The sequence below is a fragment of the Oncorhynchus kisutch genome, linkage group LG12, assembly GCF_002021735.2.
Source record: "Oncorhynchus kisutch isolate 150728-3 linkage group LG12, Okis_V2, whole genome shotgun sequence".
In the NCBI taxonomy this organism is placed as follows: Eukaryota; Metazoa; Chordata; class Actinopteri; order Salmoniformes; family Salmonidae; genus Oncorhynchus; species Oncorhynchus kisutch.
In genome coordinates, this window is record NC_034185.2 from 53,580,990 (window position 1) to 53,600,959 (window position 19,970).

Here is a 19,970-nt window from a genome sequence, read left to right on the forward strand (position 1 = left end):
TCCAAACAGGTGGAGATCCACCAGAGCAGGTATTCCCAAACTGGGGTACGCGCAATGCCGCCAGGGATACGCCAAATAAAAATGTGATTCACGTTTTCTTTTTAAATAATTAAATAATAAAATAAAATTCTTCACATTTTCAAACAACATTTATATTTTCCAACGGGGCTATACATTTTGGTCAGGTTTTTTTCTCACCTGAGTAGCCTCGTTTCACTGCCAAAAATAAAGTTAAACCATCTCGTGTTCAGCGAAGTAACAACACAATGTCAAATACAGGTAGCCTAGTCAAATAATTAACATCCAATCACATTAACCGTTACTCTCTCGCGGAAATTCCACTAATTTATGTAGCCAAACGTAGCTGCTGCTCATTACGTTTGCTCGAAAATTGATAAATGGTTAAAAAAAGTAAAGCCCGCATCCATAGAGACACATACCAGCTCTACTGGTAGTACTGCTACTACCAGCTGAACTACACCTGCACCTGTCAACGACACAAGTTGTTCTGCTTCCACGAGCACATCCAATGCTAGCATCAGTAATTCTACATTTGTTGTTAGTCCACCTAGCATGGACACTGATAGTTGTGAATAGGATGCAGCTGAAGAGCTACTGCCCCCTTACCAGGGAAAGCACCGAACAACAGACAGGGACATTGGACCATCGAAGAGGTGCAAATATGATGAGAACTACATTCATTTGGGGTTCACTTATATTGAGAGTAGTGCCATTCAGCCACAGTGTGTTATATGTGCAAAAGTACTATCTCACAACTCGATGAAACCTTTACTCTTGTGCAGATTTTTAGAAACAAAACATGCCAATTTGAAAAATAAGCCACAGGAGTTTTTTGAGTGAAAATTAAGATGACTTTCGAATAGTAAGACATGTATAAAAGCAACAGATATCATTAATAAGAAGGGGCTTGAAGAGTCTTAAATGGTGAGCTACCGAGTGGCTAGAACAGGCAAGCCCCATACTATTGTGGAGGACTTAATTCTTCCTGCTGCCGCGGGTATGGCTGGAACAATGCCAAAAAAACTATACAGACAATGCCTTCATCAAACAACACTGTTTCACGATGAATCAGTGACATGGCAGGAGATGTTTTGAAACAATTACTGCTTCGCATTACGAGCTAGTGAATTCTATGCGTTTCAGCTGGATGAATCAACAGACGTGGTGGAACTGGTACAGCTCCTTTTATATGTCCGTTACGTTTATGGGGGGGTCAATTAAGGCAGACATCCTCTTCTGCAAATCACTGGAAACCAGGACAACAGGGGAGGATATTTTTAAAGTACTGGACAGCTTTGTGACATCAAATGGACTTTGGTGGTCAAGATGTGTTGGTATCTGTACTGATGGCGCAAAAGCCATGACAGGGAGACATAGTGGAGTCGTAACACGCGTGCAAGCAGTTGCTCCCCACTTAGGTACACTGCAGAATCCACCGAGAGGCTCTTGCTGCCAAGGGAATGCCTGACAGCTTGAAAGATGTTTTGGACACTACAGTAAAAATGGTTAACTTAGTTAATGTAAGGCCCCTGAACTCTTGTGTATTTTCTGCACTATGCAATGATATGGGCAGCGACCATGTAAAGCTTTTACAACATACAGAAGTGCGCTGGTTATCAAGGGGCAAAGTATTGACACGTTTTTTTAAATTGAGAGACAAGCTCAAAGTTTTCTTACTGACCATCATTTCACTAGTCTGACCGCTTGCATGAGGATGAGTTTCTCACACGACTGGCCTATCAGGGTGATGTTTTTTCTCGCTTGAATGATCTGAATCTAGGATTACAGGGACTCTCCACAACTAAATTCAATGTTCGGGACAAAATTGAGGTTATGATTAAGAGGTTGGAGCTCTTCTCTGTCTGCATTAACAAGGACCTTCCTCCATGCCCTGCCTCCAGTCCACTTACCGATATCTGAACAAGAGAGCCTCATCGAAATTGCAACAAGCGGTTCTATGAAAATGTAATTTAATCAGAAGCCACTGACAGATTTCTGGATTGGGCTGCGCTCAGAGTATCATGCCTTGGCAAATGGCGCTGTTAAGACACTGATGCCCTTTACAACCACGTACCAATGTGAGAGTGGATTCCCGGCCCTCACTAGCATGAAAACTAAACAGACTGTGTGTAGAAAAAATTATTTAAGACTGAGACTCTCTCCAATACAACCCAACATTACAGAGTTATGTGCATCCTTTTAAGCACACCCTTCTCATTAACCTGTGGTGAGTTATTCACCATTTTTGATGAACAAATAAAGTTTTATATGTAAGATGGCTAAATAAAGAGCAAGATTATTATCTGTGCCCTGGTCCTATAAGAGCTCTTTGTCACTTCCCATGAGCCGAGTTGTGACAAACTCACACTCATTCTTATGTTTAATAAATGTATTGTATATTGTGTGTGTAGCAGGCTTACAATGATGGCAAAAAACTATATTTGAGAATGCGCTGACCCTGGTGCTCGAGGGGGCACGCAGCTGGAGGTTGAATGTTTGAAGGGGTATGGGACTATTAAAAAAGTTTGGGAACCACTGCATCAGAGGATGCACATGGAAGACAAATTGTTCAGCTGCCATCTGTGCTGGGACAGTTTCTCTGACTCGTCCAATCTGAAGATGCACCCGAGGGTCCACATGGGAGAAATCTTACAGCTGCCCCCAGTGTGAGAAGAGGTTTCTCCCACCAGCACCAACTGAAGATGCACCTGAAGGTCCACACGGGAGAGAGGCCATTTGCCTGTATGCACTGCTAGAAGAGGTTCTCAGAGAGGAGCTACCTCAGGATACACTAACAGAAAATGCACACGGCCCATGTATAGAGTATAGTAGTAATGTAATGTAATGTAATGTAGTACTAGTTAGTTTGTAGTTCATTCTGTTGGTTTTGGATATACACTGCTCAAAAAAATAAAGGGAACACTTAAACAACACAATGTAACTCCAAGTCAATCACACTTCTGTGAAATCAAACTGTCCACTTAGGAAGCGACACTGATTGACAATAAATGTCACATGCTGTTGTGCAAATGGAATAGACAACAGGAGGAAATGATAGGCTATTAGCAAGACACCCCCAATAAAGGAGTGGTTCTCCAGGTGATAACCACAGACCACTTCTCAGTTCCTATACTTCCTGGCTGATGTTTTGGTCACTTTTGAATGCTGGCGGTGCTTTCACTCTAGTGGTAGCATGAGACGGAGTCTACAACCCACACAAGTGGCTCAGGTAGTCTAGCTCATCCAGGATGGCACATCAATGCGAGCTGTGACAAGAAGGTTTGCTGTGTCTGTCAGCGTAGTGTCCAGAGCATGGAGGCGCTACCAGGAGACAGGCCAGTACATCAGGAGATGTGGAGGTGGCCGTAGGAGGGCAACAACCCAGCAGCAGGACCGCTACTTCCGCCTTTGTGCAAGGAGGAGCAGGAGGAGCACTGCCAGAGCCCTGCAAAATGATGCTCAAACGGTCAGAAACAGACTCCATGAGGGTGGTATGAGGGCCCGACGTCCACAGGTTGGGGTTGTGCTTACAGCCCAACACCGTGCAGGACGTTTGGCATTTGCCAGAGAACACCAAGATTGGCAAATTAGCCACTGGCACCCTGTGCTCTTCACAGATGAAAGCAGGTTCACACTGAGCACATGTGACAGACGTGACAGAGTCTGGAGACGCCGTGGAGAACGTTCTGCTGTCTGCAACATCCTCCAGCATGACCGGTTTGGCGGTGGGTCAGTCATGGTGTGGGGTGGCATTTCTTTGGGGGGCCGCACAGCCCTCCATGTGTCAGAGGTAGCCTGACTGCCATTAGGTACCGAGATGAGATCCTCAGACCCCTTGTGAGACCATATGCTGGTACGGTTGGCCCTGGGTTCCTCCTAATGCAAGACAATGCTAGACCTCATGTGGCTGGAGTGTGTCAGCAGTTCCTGCAAGAAGAAGGCATTGTTGCTATGGACTGGCCCGCCCGTTCCCCAGACCTGAATCCAATTGAGCACATCTGGGACATCATGTCTCGCTCTATCCACCAACAGACTGTCCAGGAGTTGGCGGATGCTTTAGTCCAGGTCTGGGAGGAGATCCCTCAGGAGACCATCCGCCACCTCATCAGGAGCATGCCCAGGTGTTGTAGGGAGGTCATACAGGCACGTGGAGGCCACACACACTACTGAGCCTTATTTTGACTTGTTTTAAGGACATTACATCAAATTTGGATCAGCCTGTAGTGTGGTTTTCCACTTTAATTTTGAGTGTGACTCCAAATCCAGACCTCCATGGGTTGATAAATTTGATTTCCATTGATAATTTTTGTGTGATTTTGTTGACAGCACATTCAACTATGTAAAGAAAGAAGTATTTAATAAGAATATTTAATTAATTCAGATCTAGGATGTGTTATTTTAGTGTTCCCTTTATTTTTTTGAGCAATGTATATAGCCCCACAGTGGAGGTGTCATAATCCCCCTAGAACCTAGTGATCAAACAGGGAAATGGTTACAATCTTTTTTCACCATTCATTTTCCCATATGAGATTTTAGAAACACTTAAGATAAGGTCTGTGTTTAGTGTAGGCTTACTCTGGCGTGAAATTTTGATAACCATGTGTCATGACTTGCCCTGTTGGGTGATGATCATAGGTGCCAGATCCCCCCCTCCCCCACCAGTTTTATGACCGGTTGAAAATACCGTGTAGAAACTCTGCTGTTGTTGGGTTTGGCAGGATTGAGGAGAAAGAAACCTCTTGTTATAATGAGATTCCTCCTGCCAAAACAGTAACATCAAAAGGTTGAATAATGAAACAATATTTCTGTCATCCAAAACAGTTGGAATGGTCTGTGGGTACTTAAAGAACAATCCTGTCAAATTCATTACTAATTGGTGACGTAACTCAGGACAGTAGAACAACATAACTGTATCTTGGAATGTGCATATTTCCCAGTGATCAGATTCACATCCAAAATGTTGGGGAACTGATATGGTTAAATATGAAACTATTTGTGAGAAGATGTAATGTGATGTTAGCCTTCTAAATGAGAGAATTGTTTTTCATATGAAGTCTTAACCAAGTCAGTGGCCACGCCCACGTGAGCACATACATTACGATAAAAGGAGGGAACGCTCCTTTTTCCCCGAGTGCTTAAATAGGACTCGTGACAAATGTACATTAATCAAGAAAATGTAAGGACAGGAGTCCCCACGTTGAAATTGCTACCACTCTATAGACCAGTTACGTGCAGTTCCAGCTGAATACAAATCGTTAATAAATCTACAAAACTAAAGACTACACATTCACCGTCTGCAGCTGTATATGTAAAATAGTTTAGGAAACTAGACCGAAGACGAGAGGAGAACATTTCCCTATCGAATGACCATTGGTACATCTGACCTATAACAGACACTTCCAGAACAAAAGGAACAAGCTACAACTACAAAGGACATGGTGACCTCTGGTGGACAACCAGAGACTTACACAACCAGAGATTTTGTCGACTGACTCTCCAGAAAATGGACCAGCGATTTCAGAGACCACAAAGGCATAAAATCGTAAATATGTACATTGCAATTTTTTTTCGAATAAGCGGCCGTTCATAGCATTTCCATGAGCATAGTTATCAGCTGTATGTACGATAGTGAAGTCCTTTGTATTTTCTCCCGTTCTTTCTTACATGCCCCTCCCTTTTCATTTTGTGTAACAAGCCATCATATCGGTTTAGTCCACTAGGGACATTTCATTGCATTATGTAGTAATCAATTTGTAAGCTATTTTGCTTGTGTTTATGTAATTCTGTGTGATTATTTAGTTAGTTAGTAAATAAATAATTAAGCCAATTTGTATATCGCTGATTCATCATTTATGCTAGGGTTCGCGCAGATATCCAAGGATTTTGCGACATTAAGAATGAGACTGATAGAAGGCAACAAATAATGATGACTGAAATGACCTGAAATGTAAGAGATATTTATTTCTTTAAGAGTTCATTCGGAAAACGGTAACTCGTTAAATAAACTTTTTCTACAAATCACATTGTAGGATTTTTTTTGAATTTATTTGCAAATTATGGTGGAAAATAAGTATTTGGTCACCTACAAACAAGTAAGATTTCTGGCTCTCACAGACCTGTAACTTCTTCTTTAAGAGGCTCCTCTGTCCTCCACTCGTTACCTGGATTAATGGCACCTGTTTGAACTTGTTATCAGTATAAAAGACACCTGTCCACAACCTCAAACAGTCACACTCCAAACTCCACTATGGCCAAGACCAAAGAGCTCTCAAAGTACACCAGAAACAAAATTGTAGACCTGCACCAAGCTGGGAAGACTGTGGGAGCAACTATTAGGAAAAGGAAGACATACAAGACCACTGATAATCTCCCTCGATCTGGGGCTCCACTCAAGATCTCACCCCGTGGGGTCAAAATGATCATAAGAACGGTGAGCAAAAATCCCAGAACCACACGGGGGGACCTAGTGAATGACCTGCAGAGAGCTGGGACCAAAGCAACAAAGCCTACCATCAGTAACACACTGTGCCAGACGTGTCCCCCTGTTTAAGCCAGTACATGTCCTGGCCCGTCTGAAGTTTGCTAGAGAGCATTTGGATGACCCAGAAGAAGATTGGGAGAATGTCATATGGTCAGATGAAACCAAAATATAACTTTTTGGTAAAAACTCAACTCGTCGTGTTTGGAGGACAAAGAATGCTGAGTTGCATCCAAAGAACACCATACCTACTGTGAAGCATGGGGGTGGAAACATCATGCTTTGGGGCTGTTTTTCTGCAAAGGAACCAGGACAACTGATCCGTGTAAAGGAAAGAATGAATGGGGCCATGTATCGTGAGATTTTGAGTGAAAACCTCCTTCCATCAGCAAAGGCATTGAAGGTGAAACGTGGCTGGGTCTTTCAGCATAACAATGATCCCAAACACACCGCCCGGGCAACGAAGGAGTGGCTTCGTAAGAAGCATTTCAAGGTACTGGAGTGGCCTAGCCAGTCTCCAGATCTCAACCCCATAGAAAATCTTTGGAGGGAGTTGAAAGTCTGTGTTGCCCAGCAACAGCCCCAAAACATCACTGCTCTAGAGGAGATCTGCATGGAGGAATTGGCCAAAATACCAGCAACCGTGTGTGAAAACCTTGTGAAGACTTACAGAAAACATTTGACCTCTGTCATTGCCAACAAAGGGTATATAACAAAGTATTGAGATACACTTTTGTTATTGACCAAATACTTATTTTCCACCATAATTTACAAATAAATTCTATAAAAATCCTACAATGTGATTTTCTCATTTTGTCTGTCAGAGTTTAAGTGTACCTATGATGAAAATTACAGGCCTCTCTCATCTTTTTAAGTGGGAGAACTTGCACAATTGGTGGCTGACTAAATACTTTTTTGCCCCACTGTATGTAGTAGGGAACTGGATGAGGTGAACTGAGGAAAACATGGTGTTATGTGATGGCGTCTGTAAAATTGCTTCACTGATGAAAAGTGACAACCTTTGATGCTGTTTTATAATGAGGAAATGTTAGTAACTTAATTCATGTTTACTTTACATAAAGTAGTCAAGTTGTGTGTAATGTAATGTTGAATATTTATTCTAAAATTAATTTGATCAAATCGAGGGTATCAGATTTACAGAAAATATAGTGTTACCATAGTGGGAAGTTATTCTATTTGACACGTATCGTTTTGTGCAATAAAAGTACTGTACTTCACTTTATGTGAGTGTATGACCATTTTGTTGAAATTAAATACATTTACTCTGTGCTGACTCTTTGTATCATTGCAAGGGCTGAGTTTCCCTTATCCCAGTCGAACCAAAACATACTTCATTCATTTGGATTTAAAAAATAATAATAAACACCAATGGCTCCATATTGTTAGGTACATTAATCACAGTGTTAGAGAAGGGCTTGACTATGTTAACATTTTATAATATCATGTCATGTTTTGTGTGTACAGCATAGAGTTTCTCATATAAACCTTTATGCAATGTGTGTTTACAGTCTGCAGTCCATGAGGACCTGCTGATATCCGGTGCTGCTGGCAGGCGAGACTGGACCTCTGAGGCGGCTGGTCACAAACCTTGGCTCCGGATCAGGACACTGGATCAGGAGCCGTCGCTTTTCCTTTCCGAGTCAGAAACAGAACCAAACCGTGAGGGGCAGAGACTCCACCAGCACACAGAACAGAACCAGTGGACAGGTGGACTGAACAACCTCAGTCCTGGTGGTCATCAGATAGACAGAGGCTCCAGTCAGGGATCCAGTCTGCAGCTCAGAACCTTCTCTTCACAGTCTCAGTGCAGAGATGGAGCAGGACCTGGGGCTGATAGAGATAGACCCTCCTGTTCCTATGATACAAACACCACAGTATCCATGATGAACAATTCAGGTCACCCTGGGCTTCAGCCTTCACAGAGAGTAGTGGGAGACACCCCCGGTGGGAGTCTAACAGGAAGTCTGTCTTCTCCTTCAGGATCTTGTCTAATGCCTGGTGAATGGGTTCATAGAAGGCCTGCACCTGGGTCTATCCTTCCTCAGTTACCTCATGGTTACCCCACCAATACAGACAGGGTCAGGATGGGCGTTCACCACAAGAGGTACCTAGCCTATAACACAACACACAATCCCAACAACACCCAAACAATGGCTAGAGGTCAAGGATGGAGCTCAAAGACTAACCACCTGAGGGTGGTGGCTCCTGCTTCTGCCTCGTCTGGTGTCATTGGGTCACAACGTGGGAGGCCAAGTAATAGGACGGACGCTGACAAGCCATACGCCTGCCCCACATGTGGGAAGCGCTTCGCTAGGGCAGACTATTTGAGGGAGCACCAGGCCGTTCACACCAAGGAGAGGCCCTTCAAGTGCAAACTATGTTACAAGAGCTTCTCCTTCCTGACTAATCTGATCAGACATAGGAGTGTCCACAACCGGGAGAAATTGTAACAGTGTGGCTTGAGACACAGGGGATATCTTGGAACTATTCTTAAGTTGACATATAGTTGTGAAGTGTTTTGGGGAAGAGGGTAATTAACCACATACCCTTCATTAACCTTTTGTTAACTTGTCATTTGAAACAGGCTTGGATATACCTGTTTTTAGAGAGACAGTAAACCTAGGCTAAAACAAGGATAGTTGAATATTTACCTTACTGAGGTGATGGAAGGTAGATGGAATAAAGTCATTATACTATTTTCTACTCTATTCTTGTGAACACACTGTTCTTTCTAAACTAGTCTGCTCTCAGCTTGAAAGATACTGATCATAGGAGATTTGATGTGTAATGTAATAAACAGTACCGTAATTCAAAGAGCAGCGTGCATACCTTTTTCATTTAACCAAACCCTTTCGAACTATGATGCCAACCAATCAGATAATTTCTCTTTATTGTACAACAATTTCCACGTTTGTGTTTTTATTGTTGTTATTTAGACAGGGAAATCCTGGCATTCAAAATAGAACAAATTTAACTGCGCAGCATCACATACTTACTGCAGTAGTCTTTGATTCGCGTTGGAGACAGGACTTGGTTGATAGATGTTATCTGGATGCCTGTCGCCTCGTTCACCTTTTGACGTGATCAGATTCATTATCGAGAATTGGGTCTTGGTCAGTTTTTGGATAGTATGCAATAATTCCCCTGATTACTTTGGTATTTTTGGGCTCTATATAATACTGTATGCTTTCTTGAATTTGTTCTTGATTTAAGGACTGTGAAAAGACCCCTGGTGGCATGTCTGATGAGATAAGAGTGTGTCAGAGCTGTGTGTAAATTGACTATGCAAACAATGTGGGATTTTCAACACAATGTTTCTTATAAAAAAGACGTGATGCAGTCAGTCTCTTCTCAACTCTTAACCAAGAGAGACTGGCATGCATACTATTTATATCAGCCCTCTGGTTACAATGAAGAGCAGAACGTGCCGCTCTGTTCTGGGGCAGCTGCAGCTTAACTAGGTCTTTCCTTGCAGCAGTGGACACATGACTGGACAATAATCAAGATTAGACAAAACTAGAGGCTGCAGAACTTGCTTTTTGGAGTGTGGTGTCAAAAAAGCAGAGCATCTCTTTATTACAGCCAGACTTCTCCCCATCTTTACAACCATTGAATCTATGTTTTGACCATGACAGTTGACAATCTAAGGTAACACCAAGTAATTTTGTCTCCCCAACTTGTTCAACAACCACACCATTCATTACCAGATTCTAGAATTTAAGGAATGATTTGTACCAAATACAATGCTCTTAGTTTTAGAGATGTTCAGGACCAGTTTATTACTGGCCACCCATTCCAAAACAGACTGCAACTCTTTGTTAAGGGTTTCAGTGACTTAATTAGCTGTGGTTGCTGATGCATATATGGACACAGATGCTTTGTTTAATGCCAGTGGCAGGTCATTGGTAAAAATAGAGAAGAGTATAGGGTCTAGAGAGCTGCCCTGCTGTACACCACACTTTACATGTTTGACATTAGAGATCCTTCCATTAAAAAACACGTTTTGAGTTCTATTAGATAGACAGCACTGAATCCATGATATGGCAGAGGTTGAACGCCATAACACATACGTTTTTTCAACAACAGGTTATGGTCAATAATATTCAATAATATCTCAAATCTAACAGTACAACTTATCAATTTCTTTCAACCAATCATCAGTCATTTGTGTCAGTGCAGTACATGAGTGCCCTTCTCTATAAGCATGCTGAAAGTCTGTTGTTAATTTGTTTACAGAGAAATAGCATTGTATTTGGTCACACACATTTTTTCCCAACAGTCTGCTAAGAGCTGGCAGCAAGCTAATAGGGCTGCTGTTAGAACCAGTAAAGGCCGCTTGACCACTCTTGGGTAGCGGAATTACTTTGGCTTCCCTCCAGGCCTCAGGACAAAAACTTTCCTCTAGGCTCAGATTCAAAATATGACAGATAGGAGTGGCTATAGAGTCAGCTACCATCCTCAGTACCTTTCCATCTAAATTGTCAATGCCAGGAGATTTGTCATTATTGATCGATAACAATAATTATCTCTAGCCAGCACAAAGACACAATATCATATTCTAACCAGGTTCTTGATTACTGCACTTATTATTATTTACTCAACAAAAACTATGTGATGCATGGGACATAATACATTGATCAATAAATTGTACATCAAGAAGTTATGAGAAATGTTGCCTTACATCCTTGCCAATTCTAGACATTGTCAATAGTATGGAATAGATATTGACACAATAGTATACTGTTGAGCATTGACAGTAGCTAACCTAACTACCTCTTTTCCTTCTTTCACTCTCAGGTGAAGGAGGTCTCACTGGAGGCCACAGGAGCTTTGTGAAGCCAGTGGGACACAAACCATGGAGAGATGGCCAACCAATCACTGTTATCCTGAGGTCAAGCTGGAGAGGTCAAGGACGTGACTCAGCACCAAGGAGGTCAGTGGAACGCTGAGCCAGAGTCAGACACTGAGACTTTAACGGGGCTGGGGCGACTAAGCTGTCCGCCTTTCCCCATTTAGAGTATTTACTTTACGGTAACCTGAGCCCAAGGACTGTTCTGTCCAATCGGGACACGGGTGATGTTCATACGCTAAAGAGACAGAGATGATACCTGGTGACATGCCTGTGGGATTAGTTACACAGACTAATCCAATGAGAGGGGACTGGAACCGGGATAGTAATAGTGTACAGTATACTCTGTAGGGCGCCTAGATAAGAAAGGGGATGCCCTTTTTGTGTGTCTAATCTTGTCTTTGAGGCTGCATAGCCAGCTACCTACTATCTTGAAACTCACTGACAACTTTTTTCACTTACTTTACCAGCTTGTTATGGTTTGTGACCCTGTGTTACCCAGCACAGTGAGTGTCAAGAAGCAAGAGTGGACTGGGTGAGGCAGGAGTGGTTCTGAGCCAGGCAGCTAGTTGGTCCTGGCAGCAGGAAACAAAGTGCAGTGGGACATTTTTATTTTGACCTTTTATTTAACTAGGCAAGTCAGTTAAGAACAAATTCTTATTTTCAATGACGGCCTAGGAACAGTGGGTTAACCTCCTTGTTCAAGGGCAGAAAGACAGATTTTTACCTTGTCAGCTCGGGGATTCGATCTTGCAACTTTTCGGTTACTAGTCCAACGCTCTAACCACTAGGCTACCTACTTGCCTGCTTTTAAGTATGTAAAAGGACTTCAGTTTGTGCTTAACAATCCAATCTAATGTTATTTTGTGCATGTCCCCACAATATGTAATAAGGTTTACAGAGAAAGTACACAAACAAATATACTGATTTTGTTTAAAAGTAAGGTGATCTCCTTATGACACTAACTTTCCTTGTTAGCTCATCGAATAGCATCTGAACCTTTGTTGAAGTGTATTTCATTTACTGCCAATGTGGATGTGCATTGTTTGACACTCTTTCCACATATGAATGAGGGAGATTTATTAAGCTGAACCAGTGTGCACCAGGATGTGGCTCATGATGTGAACGGGCGAAAGCGGTGAGAGACGAGCGTCCTGCTCAAATAGAACCGTAATCTACGCCACCAGGTCATATTGTTAACAAGGCAGCGTGGTGCATCGTTCAGGAACATACAACATATATTTTCCAGAAATAAATACTTTTCTATCTAGTTTAAGGCAGATAAAGTATGTATGTGTTGTAATCATTACTCCACGTGCTTAGCATATGTCACAACGTGGTTGTTTTGAGACAACTTCACCATGTCACCCGGTTCACACCCAGGAGGCAGCACGGATCAAAACGAATGCGATCACTTTTCACCTGACAAAATCTCCGCCCACCTGGGCACCTATGCCAGCTTAATCTAATCTCCTCATTGGAATTTTAAATCGGATCGCAGCTGCTGTTTAGATGGGCCGTAGAACCGTTTTTCCCCCTCCAGAAAATCTGCAATCCACATTAACCTATCCCAGCCACCATATTATTTTTCGAAGCCCAATTGATTCTGAATTCGAGCATTTCAAATGTATTGGTATGATCAGACCTCTTGATGTAAGGACTAAGGCAAGGGTGTCAAACTCAATTCCTGGAGGGGCGAGTGTCAGTTTCTTATTTGGAACTCCTCTCACCTGGTTTCCTAGGTCTTAATTGAACATGAATTCAAAGGTAATAACCCAGTAGACACGCGGCTCTCCTGGAATTGAGTTTGACACCCCTGGACAAAGCTGTTGGACTGACTGTTCCAGGGAGTCCCAGCCTGGCTACCCATCAAATTTGCTTTTGTAGGATATTATGCAGTTATACTGTAGATAGAATTATGGTACACTGATGATATGCAGACATTATAAAGTACCAGGAGTAAGGTGGATTTCACCAGAATGTCACCTTGGGGATCATCACATCAAGGACAAAGAACACCTTATCCAGGTTTGCCATCCTTGGGCGGAGCACCACCCAAGATGGCTCTAGGTCTGGTGGTTCCTGTCCATGACCTATGAATGTAAACACCGAGAATGTGGTTGCAGAGCATAAATAGAGTCATTGCAGGACACCATTACAGGCACCTTCCTGATGCCAATGAATCATTTGATCAAAAAGGCACTGCATTTTCTGAGGTGGAAGAGGCTGTCAGTTGACACCTGACGTGGTTGACCTCTTCTTCCAATGGGGGAGTCTCCAATTGGCATTGATAGCTTGTCCAATGTGCAGACTTTAAAGGGGCAATCAGCAGTTGCTACTTATAAATTAATTATATGTATCCATTGATTCTTGAATAATATAAATTATAAATGCCTCATGAGCTTAGTTCAATTATCGCAACCCATCAGAACCCAAAATACAAGCGTGTTTTACTACAATGTTTGTACACAAAGGAAATGTCAACTAACACTATCGCCTCAAAACATGGTCAAAACTATTATTTTCATATCATGGATGGTTGGTCCTTGCAACCATAGCTCTGTCTATGAATTTGATGGTTTACGTTTCTCCAGGTCCATCTCTCAGCTTTTCAGCGTACCAGGGATGGGGAAACCGCTTTGTTATTATTTCTACTGCTGATTTCCATATCTTGGAATGATGGAAACATAAATATCAAAGTGGCATTAATATAATAACTTTTAATACATTTAAATGCATGCCATGCTAGACATGACAATAATTCAGAGTTAACATTTACCATTAGGTCAAGTATCTATTATTACCTTACAAGTGTACAGACATCTTGTAATTTTGTTGACATTCTAGAAGGGATCAGATTAACAGATCATAGCCAGATAGATACTATAATGTAACCAGTGGTGTAAAATACTTATGTAAAAATATTTTAAAGTTCTACTTAAGTCGTTTTTTGGAGGTATCTGTACTCTACTATTTATACTTTTACAACTTTTAATTCACTACATAAATAATTTCGTTTTTACTCTAAACATTTTCCATGACACCCAACAGTACTCCTTACATGATGAATCCTCAGCAGGACAGGAAAATTGTCAAATGTACACACTTATCAGGAGAACATGTGGTCATCCCTACTGCCTCTGGCAGACTCACTGAATACAAATGCATCATTTGTAAATTGTCTGAGTGTTGGAGTGTACCCCTGGCTATTCCTTAATTATAAAAAACAAGAAAACGGTGCATCTGCTTTGCTTAATATCAGGAATTTGAAATTATTTATACTTTAACTTTTGATACTTAAGTATATTTTAGCAATTACCTTTACTTTTATACTTAAGTATATTTAGAACCAAATACTTTAAAACTTATACTCAAGTAGTATTTTACTGGGTGACTTAAAACTTTTACTTGAGTAACTTTCTATTAAGGTATCTATACCTTTACACAAGTATGAGAATTGTGTACTTTTTCCACCACTGAGAGTAAATAGCTACCTTACTGAGTAACGTTAGTTATCTTCACTTTCTTCCAGTAGTAGACTACTACTCAGTCTGTCAAAGTCGCCGGCTTTTTTATTGATTTCAAGAAGTGCAACGCACCATACCAACGTCAATGATGCAACTTTAGCTCTATTTGTTGTATCTGAAAATAAGCAATTATACTCGTAACCATATCTAATTCGTTAGCTAGCTTGCTTAGTTCACATGAAGCGTGGTATTTAGCTTGTTATCTGTCAGTCAATCGTTAATAGCTGGACGGACACGTCAATGAAAGGGATGCTGAGAGCCCATTGGCTATCGAACGACCAATAGCGTGAGACGTGGGCCTTGAATATTTCGGTTCACTACCGTAATTCAAAGAACAGCGCGCAATTATTTTTCATTTAACAACCCCCTTTGAGCTATGACGCCAACCAATAAGATCCCCTTCTCTTCAGTGTAACCGGAAGTGAACAGCGACCAAGTACAATTTCCACGTTAGCATTTTTATTTGTGATATTTGGACGTTTATTAACACCCTGGAACTCAAAATATGACAAATTGAACTGCACCGAATCACATACTTACACCCTGTAGTATTTAATTTGCGTTGGAGACAGGGCTTGGTTGATAAATGTTATCTAGGTAACGCTAGTTAGCTAGCTGTGAACATTAGCCAACATGGCTAACTGTGTGGTTTTTCACACACAAATAGCCTCCATCATGGAGGTGCTAGCGAATGCAGCCGTGGCAGATATCTGTAAGCTCGTAGACGACGACTATGCAGTGTTTCGTTTGGAAATAACTCAAAGCCAGAAAGAAAACAGGGCATTGCGGAGGAAACTACATCTATTGGAACTGAAGGTGGCACGGGAGCGCGCAGATAGAACAACGCGAGAGCGCGTCCTTGCTAGTCGTCCCAGTAGTGTCAAGATCCTCGAGCGAGGAATGGAAAGAGGTATGCACATTTTTCAGGACGAAGAGGCTGCACATGTGTGACTTTAGATGTCTTAACCAGATATGGTGAAATGGGTCTTGGTCAGTTTGTTGGATAGTATGCAATAATTGCTTGGCTATTTTGCACAATGACAAAATATCTAACCAGATAATTGATTTACGTTATGTCCTATTATTTACTTATTGAAAACAACGTGCTGCATTGAACATAGTCAATCAATCTATAAAGAGTATATCAAGAAGTTATGTGAAGTGTTACCTTACATCCTTGTCAATTCTAAACCGTGTCAAAATGGTCAATAGTGTATAATATATTGTTGAGCATTGACCATAGCTAAACCTAACAACCTCTTTTCCCCAATCACTCTCTCAGGTGAAGGAAATCTCACTGGAGGCTACAGGAGCTTTGTGAAGCTAGCGGGACACAAAACATGGAGAGATGACCAACCAATCACTGTTGATGAGGGGAGTGGAACCTCAACTCAGCACGTTATCGTTATAGAGGTTAGTGTAATAGTATTACATCCAAATTACAGTATATCAAATGTGGCCAGTTTATTTCAGAAAGGCTCCCCTCAGCTATTCACTTGCTTACATGTACATCCTCATTTATCTGCCATAGGGAAGTCTCACAAACTCCCCTATGACAATGTTATCTAATCCTACTTATGTACCGGTAATAACCTCCTTTCTTCTTGCCAGCCTGCAGATGCAGAGGCTGCAGGTCCTGGGGTCAAGCTGGAGAGGTCTGAAGGAGAGGACGACCCACGACACAGCAGAAACATCCAGGCGGGAGCGCCCTCTGTAGCCACGGAGGACCCCACCACAACCCTAGTTCCGCCCAGGATCCGACGCAGCATCACAGAGGACAGTGGAACGCAGAACGCTGTCCTTAAGTCAGAGACAGACACAGAGACTTTAACTGTAACACAAAGGATTTTGCACACAGGATCTGACCACAGGTCTGACCCAGAGATACTGGAGCTGGGGGGACTGGGCTGTCGTTCTGCTCCCGGCTCAGAGTATTTACTTTACGGTAACCCGAGGACAGTTCTGTCCCATCAGGACTCAGGTGACGCATTACAGACTGGCAATGATCCATCTTGTTCTTACACTGCAGAGACAGGGATGATACCTGGTGACATGCCTGTGGGCTTAGATACACAGACTAATCCAATGAGAGGGGACTGGAACCGGTACAGTAGTAGTGTGTACTCTGAAGACTGCCTGGATGAGAAAGGGGAGGGTCTGGCCTTAGATGATGTGACTGTGAAAATGGAGGGCGACGCTCCTCTGACATGGAATGAAGTCGAGACTCATTTAGGAGAAGGACACTCGCAGGACAACAGCAGTGACTTCTTAGACTACAGGGAAAACTTAGAGACAAATCTAAATGTCACAACCAACTCCTCTTTACACCCAGTGTCCATGTCAATGACACCTTCCGATTCACAAGGCCTGTTCGATCAGGTATTGAACTCAAATGACCAAAGGTCCAAGGCTCGGGGAGGGGGAGCCAAAATTGGCAGTAAAGAGAAGCGGTTCCTTTGCATGTTCTGTAATAAAGGCTTCAGCTGCCCCCAGAAGGTGGAGATTCACCAGAGGGTCCACACAGGGGAAAAACCCTACAGCTGTACCCAGTGTCACATGCGCTTTGCCCATGCTGGCAACCTGAAGAGGCACCAGAGGGTTCACACAGGGGAGAAACCCTACAGCTGTCCCCAGTGTGAGAAAAGGTTCTCCCATCAGCACCATCTGAAGATGCACCTGAAGGTCCACACGGGAGAGAGGCCATTCAGAGAGTAACTACCTTAGGATACAGCAGCAGAAAAAACATTGCCACTCTATAACATAGAAAGTAACCATTCCACTTGATAGCTTCTGACTTTGACATCAAACCCTGAATTAAAGACAAAGATGAGTGTTTGATCCACAGATGCATTTTGGAATAATGAGAGTAACAGATTTCAGTGTTGAATATTCCTGGGTAGAATATTGCATCCAGACATTGTGATATATAAGGCATATATAAGCCTAATGAGTCTGTTACATATTGTGTTTGTACTGTGTAGGATATATGATGTTCACAAATGTAATTCCTTCCATTCAACTACTTATTTTTTTGCCCAAGACACTTTTAATGAGTATACTAATGCAGTCTATCAAGTTCATGCAGATGTATGTGTGGTTTTCATATGGTGAATTTAAAACGTGTATGTTTAATAAATAAACATTTTGACTTTGTTCTCGTTATTTGAAACTCCCTTTAATATACATCACATCTGATCTCACCCTATTCTGCATAAACCCGACAGAGCTTTATAACCAATATACGCTTACTACATATACCTACACATATACACACTAGCAAACACCTACTGTACACGTCAAAATAGTTTAGTCAGGTTTGTCTGATGACTTTGACTTATCATAGCTGACTCATTTAACCACAACATATTTATGTCCACCATGATGGGTTTAACAACAATGAAGTCATTCTGTAACTACAGTATAGGACTCAAAAGTAGTGAGGATGGGTAAAAACGGTGTGTTGAAAGTGTGTGTGTGTATATGTACGTACCTGAGGGAGTGTATGTTAGTGTAATCTGTATCACCTCTCTCTTCCAGGAAGAGGAGGTGCTGCTGGTGAAGGAGGAGGGGTGTGAGGAGGGTCTGGAGAATGATGGGATCAAATTGGGGTCATAATAGGGCCTACACCAAATGTTTGATGCATTATAATAATTGATTATGCTTATGTTGTATTAATAGAAGGGGAAGGGCTATAAGACCCCTTCCCCACTACATGTATAGTGTCCTAGACTACAGATGAACAATATATATACATTATAAGGTTTAAAATTGTTTCACAGTTCTTTTCTAGTCGCTGCATCTTATAAAGAAACGGTCTGTGAGAAAAGCACCTCAAATATAAACACAGAACCCTGCAGGGGAGATAAGAGACTAGTCAGACATACCTCTATAAATCAACTTGGGGAGTGGACATTTACTGCTGAGCCCTTAGAAAACACAGGAACTATTGTATCTCTCTTGCAAGTTTGTATAGCTGTGTATGCATGGGCTTGGTCTGATGAGTAGAAGGTAATGACATATGCAGTGACATCACTACGGCTGGACTTCGGGCTTATTAATAAAATAACTTGGGACTTTTCCTATTTTGCAGAACTCAGGAGATACATCAGTTGTATATGTGATGTGTGATGTATGACTTCTGTCTACAGCTGTATTTTGATTCAAATTGTTATGATTTATAAGTGCACATTTTGAGTGTTCCTTATTTGTTAAGTAACCACTAGGCTACCCTGGGGTGGCAGGGTAGCCTAGTGGTTAGAGCGTTGGACTAGTAACCGGAAGTTTACAAGTTCAAACCCCCGAGCTGACAAATCTGTCGTTCTACCCTGAACAGGCAGTTAACCCACTGTTCCTAGGCCGTCATTGAAAATAAGAATTTGTTCTTAACTGACTTGCCTAGTTAAATAAAAGGTTAAATAAATTAAAAACTTAAAAACGGAACCAACAAGAAACCTGAGGGGGTCATGGAGGTCAACCAGACTACACCTACTCTTGAACCCACATAGGAACCAGCTGAGCAGCATAGGACCACACACAGTCTCACTGAGGTGAGCCCAATGTTAACTACTGTCTGCATATCAGCCACACCTGTTGCTGACAGGTGTATAAAATCAAGCAATCTCCATAGACAAACATTGTCAGTAGAATGGCCTTTCAGTTACTTTTAACATGGCAACATAGGATGCAACCTTTCCAACAAATCAGTTCATAAGATGTCTGCCCTGCTAGAGCGGCCCCGGTCAACGCAGCACTCGGCAGTGCTGTTATTGTGAGTGGAAATGTCTAGGCGCAACAACGGCTCAGCCGCTAAGTGGAAGACCACACAAACTCACAGAACGGGACTGCCGAGTGCTGAAGCACGTAGCGCATAAATATCATCTGTCCCCGGTTGCAACACTCACAACCGAGTAAAACAAACGGTCTCTGGAAGCAACATCAGCACAATAACTGTTTGTCAGGAGCTTCATGAAATGGGTTTCCATGGCCGAGCAGCCACACTCAAGCTTAAGATCACCATGCGCTATGCCAAGCGTTGGCTGGGGTGGTGTAAAGCTCACCGCCATTGGACTCTGGA

The 19,970-nt window shown here is 42.2% G+C and overlaps 1 protein-coding gene across 14 annotated transcripts in view; it reads left to right on the plus strand.

Moving 5' to 3' along the window:
- LOC109901251 (zinc finger protein 583-like) overlaps positions 1 to 19,970 on the plus strand; it is an 880,650-nt gene that overhangs the window by 823,106 nt on the left and 37,574 nt on the right. Inside the window, exons 7-9 of one of the 14 annotated variants that reach the window (XR_004211795.1) lie at positions 8,029 to 8,624; positions 11,318 to 11,453; positions 16,179 to 16,286. The exons of 10 other annotated variants lie outside the window; for them this stretch is intronic. Coding sequence is in view for 3 of the 4 variants with exons in the window: in XM_031836548.1 (XP_031692408.1) it covers positions 15,530 to 15,806; positions 16,179 to 16,309; positions 16,508 to 17,611 (1,512 nt within the window). In the remaining variant the exon portion in view is untranslated. Of the gene's footprint in view, positions 1 to 8,028; positions 9,719 to 11,317; positions 11,454 to 15,285; positions 15,807 to 16,178; positions 16,310 to 16,507; positions 18,050 to 19,970 lie in introns of those variants that run through there. 3 more of the 14 variants (XM_031836548.1, XM_031836546.1, XM_031836516.1) reach the window with 3 other exon arrangements.